The sequence below is a fragment of the Catharus ustulatus genome, chromosome 1 (genome assembly GCF_009819885.2).
Source record: "Catharus ustulatus isolate bCatUst1 chromosome 1, bCatUst1.pri.v2, whole genome shotgun sequence".
Classification (NCBI taxonomy): domain Eukaryota; kingdom Metazoa; phylum Chordata; class Aves; order Passeriformes; family Turdidae; genus Catharus; species Catharus ustulatus.
Genome location: NC_046221.1, coordinates 28,811,573 through 28,819,598, shown reverse-complemented (window position 1 = coordinate 28,819,598; position 8,026 = coordinate 28,811,573). Strand labels below are relative to the sequence as shown.

Sequence of the window (8,026 nt, the reverse complement as noted above, 5' to 3'; positions counted from 1 at the left end):
GGTAAGAGACAGAGCAGCTTAAATAAAGAGGGAAAGAATTGAGGAAATCCTCATTTAATAGGTAGAGAACAGGACTGAAATTCAGTGACTCACTTCACACAGACAACAGGAAATACAGGTACTAGAATCCCTGTTTGCTGCTTTGAATATCAGATGAATTTTCAATACCTTTCCTCACACAGTCTTAAAAAAAGATCACTTTAAACTTGGGGATTTCCCACATGGGATTATTTGAATGCTGAAATGCATCTGCAAATGCTAGGATGGGACAGTCTGGCAGCAGAAGGCTGCCTGGACCTATCTAAAAAGAAAGTAGGGGATTTTTAGAGTGGGCGTTACCTGTTCTTGCTGGTAGGACATTCACTGCCACTTCTTACCCAGTTCAGTAGGAGAGTAGCTGTTAGTGTTGGGAATTACAGCAATTTTTGATTAGAGATATCTGTAGCCCACTCAGCTGGTTAAATGGGGACTCTGATGTGCTGCAACGCCCACTACAGGAAACCTGTTACCTTTCTGAGACCCCTCTGTGAAAATCTACACCTCGAGGGAAATTTGTAATCTTCCAAACAGTGGTCTGGTGTAATCACAATTGCTTCTGTAGCTGCTTTTTCTGTAGCAAGGGCATCAGACAACACAAAACATGGCAAACTGTTGGGCAAATGATACTAAAACCACCTGATTGCATCCAGCCTTCATGTTCATATAAGCAAATGCTGGTAAATCACCCTAAGTCACCTCTGTGGTATCTGCTGAGCAGCAAAGAGCTGTGCTCTTCTAGCACCGGTCAAGAGGCTTTTTTAAAAATAATCAAATAATTGTTACTGCAAAAGCAAGCATGTGTCTCTGGGCCCTTCAGTGGGATACTGTTCAGATTGTTCCAGTCTCCTCTGCTTGCCTCCATGCAGCTAATTTTTGAGGCAATGATCTGCAGTCTAAAAATCAATGCTTTCACTTGATGCTTTCATTTCATGTACATGGAGGCCCAAATTCCACTGCTGACTGTTTAAATGTGGTGGTAAAATGTACAGTGATGTGGTTCTCAGTACACTCATAACAACCTTTTGAGAGAACACTCACAGGGTGGAAGGGTGGATGTGTTTAGGAAGAAACCTGATACAGACTGTTTCACATTCTGCTTGCTCCCCTGGAATAACTCTGTCTGCTATTATTTAAAAAAAAAAAAAATCTGCTTATGTATTCTGTTCTATAGAGGCAATTATCCCCGCCCCTGCAATGCAAATATGCTTTAATGTGAATAGGACAAGCGGAGGGAGAAGGGCCAAAATAATAATCCATTCATTTTATGCCATGGTGGGTCTTCCAGCTCCCATTGGTCAGCCCTTCTCCTCCTTGCACCTCAGAAGCTTTAATTGATGTGTATGTAGTATTTTCATTTTTAGCACAAGGTAACGGGCAATAGGCAGAGAAGGTCAAAGTAACTTTAGGCCTATCAAGAGAGGATGTAATTAGACATTAAGGACCTGTAGTAGATTAAAGATCTGATTGTGTTTTCAGAAGTCCCTTTGATTTTAGCATCCAAACTCCTAACCGTAAGAAGGGAAAAATGTACTATTTCTTTATCTAAAGACAAAATTATTGTTTGTAAAAAAGAAAATGCAAGGACTTGTAGAGCCAGCACATCAAAGCATTATCTAGCTCTGGCTTTATTAGATAATAATTTTTTGGCTTATATACTTGCATTTGGCTCAATTAAGCCATAAAGACAGAATTTTAGTGAGATGCTGCTGAAGCAGTTATACCCTAAAGCAATGTTTGAAGGTATTTTTCTGAAGCTTTCCTATAATGAAGTCAACTCTGAAGAAGAATTTCAGTCCACAGAAAAGAATAGCCTTGTTTGGGCCATTTTTTTCTTTATAATTCTTTTACATTCAGTAAAAATAAAAACTACAAGAAGATTACAAAGTTCATAACAATAAGTGTTCCTGTAGCCTGTAAAGATGTCTAAAGATGTCTGAGAACATCTCCTGCTACAGTCTAGTGAGCAAAACATTTTTGGTATGATTCCTCAGTTCTGTGAGAGTACCATAATCCTACTGTCTATCATCTCCCATCACCAGCATTTTTTTGCTGCAGTTGAAGCCTATGTGAGTCTGCATTGGCAAGAAATCAAACCATTCAATTGAATTTAGCTGCATTTAACATAATCATTTGCAGCAGATCTAATTCTATATAGTGCTATGTGCTATGGTCAAAATGGGTATTTAGAGCAGTGATTCCAGAAGATGACTTCTGTGCTGTGCATAATCTGTAGTTATACTTCTAAATACTACATAGAACTATGATGTCCCGTTAGTTCTAAGGATTCCTAACACCTTTCTGTTGCAATGAAATAAAGACGAAAATGATGCTGTGTTTACATCCAATAGAACATGAATGCTTTCTGTTTGGTAGTAGCATAATGAAACTCCTAAATCAGGATCTAATTTTGCCATTACAAGTAGAGTGAACATACTATTACTCTTTGATAATACTGCAAGACATAGCTTATTCCTGACTGAAGTTGATTGTACACAGATTTGCAATTTTTTTTTCTATTATGAAAACAAGGCAGATTTGATATGTGTATTCATAAAGTTACATGCTTAAATATTTTCTTGAAAACAGCTTAACCTTTGACATTTCCAAACACTCATAGTCCATCCTGTCTGTCCTCCCTCCTTCTCTTCTTCTTCTTCTTGAGAGAAAGAAATACATCTTTGTGTGTACTGCGCATATACGTATGAAAAATAAACTTCCTCACTGGCCAGTAAACCCAAGAACAATGTTGCTAGCAGCTGTTGTGCTTAAAGCCCAGTGGAGAACACTGTTCCCTTATGAGCTCTCAATGCTCTTCTCAACATCAGCAATCAACATGCCAGAACAATGTATTACAAACTCAAAAGCCCAGGCCAGGAGACCACAAAAGCTCCTCTGTCTTGTGTGAGGGAACTGAAAAGAGGCTTTCACAGAGCTGGAGAATATGCTGGCAGACTGTGCCAGTTCAGAGCCCTCAGTGTCCCGGAAGATGTTTATGTACAAGAAGGACAAATCTTGTCTAATCCTTGGCTCAGAAGCTACTATAACTGTTATTTTTTAAAAATGAGAAGAATCATATGTATGTGTTGAAGACGACCATCAGATAATTACACACTGCTCAGTGGCTGAGGCATTGAAAAGGTCTTTGTGCTCCTTCCAGCAGAAGGACATGTTATCTGCTCTCACAAATAAAAAGCAAGATGTATCCTTTAAAAACAAACATAAACCTATTTCCTCCTATTTTATAAAGTAGTTATTTCTGTACTCAATTATTTTTGCAAGCAAAAAGTTATAAATCCAGAGAGTTTGATTAATAACAAAGGTGTTTTTTCTTAAAGAGGAAAATAACCTAATAAGCACCCACTTCTTTGATCTTCACTTAGGTTTGTAACTGTCAAGTTGTTGAGAAGAGTTAAGCTTCCATTGGTTAAAATAGCACCAAAGTCAAAACAAGTAACTTCTCACTGCACTGTCCTTTTAAAAGGAAGGTACCTACTTAGGTTTTCAGGAAGTCTTGCTAGATGCCAGTGGAAGCACTGCCCTACAATATGTCAGAGAGAGGAAGATCAGCTTGGCATATAGAATACTGGTTTTTGTAACTTTATTTTAAATGAAATTACATTCACATACAGCCCAACTATATTAGCAGACATTTAAACAAATGTTTAAAGTTAATGCCTATAATTAATCTCTTAGCTTCACAATTCTTTTGTCATTGGTATTATAAGCTCAGACTAAATTCTTTCTTTTGCATTACCCTGATTTAAAATCCCAAGCATGTTAAAAAAATACAAAAATGTCTAAAATTTAACTTTCCAGCCCAACTTACAAGAATAATAAAACTGCTGAAATGCTGTCATTAAAAAGCCACATTGGTATGATTTACAGCTGTACAAATTGTTGTTTAAAACAAGCATTACTGGATAAGTGATCAAAGCAGTGCTAAAGATTTGAAAGAAGTTTTCCCACTGCTCTTAAGTAGATTTTTTCTGGCTAAGTTACAAATGAAAGCCACTTTGAAAACGTACTTTTAAATTCACCGGAATAAAAAAAAGCTCAATTAAGTGTGCCTGAGAGAAAGGAGAAGGCCATATTCTATCATGCACACTCACATTCCAAATTCCCAAAAACGATACCGAAACCAGGGGTTTCCTTGGTTTTGATGTGCATGATATTTGTCTAACACCTGCACAGAAAATTAGGAAGACATTCTGCACCTGACAAGGTGAACAGTCTGCATGCTGAAGAAGAAGTACATACTGCTGAGTAAGGCAACTGAGGTGAAATATGGCTTGAGAGCAACCCAGTTAAGGCAGAGTATGTGTTTTCGAAGCTGTTACTTTTGCTTCCACTTCAAGTGCACTACAATGTGTTTAAGAGCTTTAGTTAAAATGACCTGGTGGAGCTGGAGCTGGTTCAGAGACAAACATAATAGAATTCATCACAATACGCTAGACAGTCACTTAAAAAAACCTTTGTTGATTTCATATTCTGACAGTATTCTAAAGCTCCACATGTATACGTATTAACAGGGTAAACAAACATGTTAAGCATAGCTTTCTCCAAATATCCATTCATTATTTGCTCCCTGTGAGCCACAGCTCCCACTGAGGATCAGACATTATCTGAAATTTTCAATGAGTGTAGCAATACGTAGGCCTAGTAATTAAATCACATGCAGTACTTTCCTTGTAATGGATAGTTTTATTCCTCTGTCAGGCCAAATTCTGCACAGTTATATCTTGACCTTAATCTGAAAGAGTTTCTGTGGCATTAATTTGGATTTTTAAGTGAAGAGAGAATTTGGTCCATTTTAGCACATTAAATTAAACTGACCCACAGCTTCTCTTTGAAGAATCAGTAGATTAAAGAAAATTTATTTCTTTCTTTTAAGATTAAAAATTGGTAGCACTTTCTGTATTTACTACTAGAAAAGCCCCACTCACCCCATTTGGACAGTTTACAATTACCATTTTTCTTTTCCAGAGCTAAGAACTTCTAGGTTATTCACAGAACTACATTAAAGCTCGGGAAAGTGTAACAACAGATGCATCGTATTGTTGCATAAGCTTATGCTTAAAAATACTAGAAAGTAGCTGGGCTCTGATAATTCTTTGGCTTGAAGCTGGAGTCTCCTTGGAGAGATCAGTTCTTCCATTTGTTTGAGTCCCAAGCCAGGAACCAGCCAGTGAATGTGGGGGGTTCATACCCTTGCTTCACAATTACAATTGGGGTTCCCTTATCTCTGCCAGAAGGATCTGTTTCAATATAGCGTTTGGCTAAAAACAGAGAGGAAATAAAACATGGAATATATTAGTTCATTCCTTTCGTATAAAAAATACATTAAAAGCCACAGTGAAAGAACACAAGGCTCCTATAATACGGTATTCAATTAATTATTTCAAAGGCAATGAGATGATCAGGTAAAGGCTGATTTTTCCCAGCTGGCAGTGAAGGAATTTTCCATGAAGTTAAAACAGAGGAATTACTTTTCTGAGCAGTTTATTGCCATACAGCTGGGTTTTGGCTCTTAAACAGGAGAAAGCATTTGCTGGTGCTGTGAGGATGCACAAGCTTTGTTCCCGTTTTGTCCATGTAAAAGCCAGTGAGTGTAGTTTCCCTTGATATCTCAACATGACTCAATACATATGGAAACACAGTCAAGTAACCCTAGCTGCTCCAGGGAAACACATGCAAGGGTTTTCAACACGAACTTTGTCAGAATAGCTCAGCTCTATTAAGTCACACTAGGGATGACACATGATTTTTCAAGGAAATACATGCCATGTAGGTTGTCTTGATTTGTTCTATAATTGGAATTTCCCCCTACAAATTTAACTTAGTGAAGGGTGGCAGTATAAGGAATTGCTGGCAATCCTTTTTCTGTACACGTTATTGAGGGTGCAGGTCAGTAGGGACCTCCTACCAAATTCCTTCTCTTTTCAGTGCAGTTACTTTTCATAGGGCTCTTCTACATATTATTTAAAAAGCTCTACGGCCCAATAATGCTATCTTGATTAATTTTATCCTTCATAAACTTAGAGAAGTTTTAAAGCGCATTTAAAGGTGAAAATAATCATCTCCTGTATTAAATCCTAATAAGCTCAGTAACACTTTGAGACAGTGTAAACATAATTAGATTTCTTCTACATCATATTTTCCCCTTTGTTAAGTAATATTGATGCTACTTCACTCAGAAATCTGCCAAATTGATTTGATTTACCAGATTTAACGGATTCCTGTCGCTCAGTTTCATTAGCGTCCTTCCCAATCCAGATGAAAACCTGCAAAGAGAGGAAAGACATAACTCCCCTGGTGTTATAAGGATGTTTTGTACAGCTGGTAAAATACAAAACAGTTGATTCCTCTAGGAGAAAGAATATATGCTATGAAAAGACTGCAGAGATACAGAGCTCTCACAAACCACAACTGATGTTTTTTTTCTCCCTTGTGAGAAAGTGAGTTACGCCCTCTGAAATCTCACTGCTCTCTATGACACTGGAAGGCCAGACTTTTATTCATTCTGATGAAAGGATCTCTAATTACCTTTTCCATAGGTATCTTTTACACTTTACAGGGAAATTGTTCTTTGGGTGCAGGTAGTAATACCTTCTCTGGTTTGAGCTCTGTGTGCACATCAACGTTTGTGCCCTATGATATGTGCTACCCTAGGTGACTGCTAGGTAGCCAACTGAAAAACCCAACAACCAGAGCCTGGATCTGCAATCCCCCCCACCACTCCCCCCGCTTTTTTTTTCTCCCCAGGATTTGCTTGGAAACCAGCTACCTGTCCCAAGACTTCTTATGTGATTTGGTATGTCCCAACTACTTTCCACCCAGCTCTTCCCCACCACCCCCCCTCACTCCTTTTCACATGAACCATGGACATCTTATTTCCAAAAACCTCAGCCTTTTGTTCCTTAAGGGTTAGGTTGAGGAATACAAATAGGGCGTGGGCCTTCTCCTCTTTCCCTCCAAGAGGAGAGGAAGGGTAGAGAGAATATACTGTGAGAAACAGATGTGTTCTCTAAATCTGCAGTGAGTTTGCATGTCATTCAAAAAGCTTTCCCCATTTTCAGTTTTCAGTGAACTGGGCAATGATGGGGATTATTTCTGTCACCTTCCATTCACTTTCTAGTATGATGAAATTTTTGTGTCTATCTAGTGTTGGTCCCTTTCTCTACTAGGACTTTTTGTAGGTGGCTCCTGCTACAAGGATTGAGTGGATTCTAAATACATTTAATGCACTATTGAGAACCTTTCCAGAACAGTGCTGGGGCTTATTCTCTTGCAGCCTCCATTGGTTTAAATAAGAAGTGCCTGCCATGGTCTCACATTATGCTCGGAAATTCAAGTGCATGTGTGAAAACCAGCACATCCCATGGCTCAAAAAGTATAGTTCCTTTTGGTATAATTTAAAGAAAGCAAAACTGCTTCAATTCTGCCAAGGTGATTGTTCCTCCTATCCTACAAATTTTGTAATTAAGAATGAATTATCCTTGTTATCACAAAAAGCAGTGGTCAGGTACACATCTCACCTGCTCCCAAGCATCCAGCAACATGACATCATCTTCAGCCAAATCGTCCTGAGTGAATTCTCCTGGGACCTCTTCAATCTAGAAAAGATAGTATGTTTTGAGGGCATTTTTTTGTTTTTAATGATTTATCATGACATATAATTTTGCAAAGACCTAAACTATTTTTATAATGTTGACTATAATAACTATTTTTATAATGCTAAGAACATAAATTTATAATGTTAAGAGCAGAGACAGATGAACAATTCTTTTGTTTCCTAAAGAATCAAACCCTAAACTGATTTGATGAATGCAGTAAGGGTGTTTCTCTGAAATTAAAAAAATCACATAATGGCATGTCCTATAAAATCATCTCTCAGTTTTTCAGAATTGGTAAAATATCCTCAGGAGGGGCAAAGATCTACATGATAATTATTGACTACTGTTAAGCTGGGACTGAGGTCTGCCAGAAG

At 38.0% G+C, this 8,026-nt stretch overlaps 1 protein-coding gene across 8 annotated transcripts in view; it reads right to left on the bottom strand.

Annotated features, from left to right (window-relative positions):
• Positions 1-3,620: 3,620 nt before the first annotated feature.
• The window catches only part of SCIN (scinderin), a 69,783-nt gene continuing 65,377 nt past the window's right edge, over positions 3,621-8,026 (bottom strand). For all 8 annotated transcript variants that reach the window (XM_033054722.2, XM_033054740.2, XM_033054713.2 and 5 more), the window contains 3 exons: positions 7,575-7,652; positions 6,260-6,320; positions 3,621-5,315 (listed from right to left, as the gene is read on the bottom strand). In XM_033054722.2, coding sequence (XP_032910613.1) covers positions 5,182-5,315; positions 6,260-6,320; positions 7,575-7,652 — 273 coding nt within the window. In that variant the 3' untranslated portion in view covers positions 3,621-5,181. The remainder of the gene's footprint in view (positions 5,316-6,259; positions 6,321-7,574; positions 7,653-8,026) is intronic.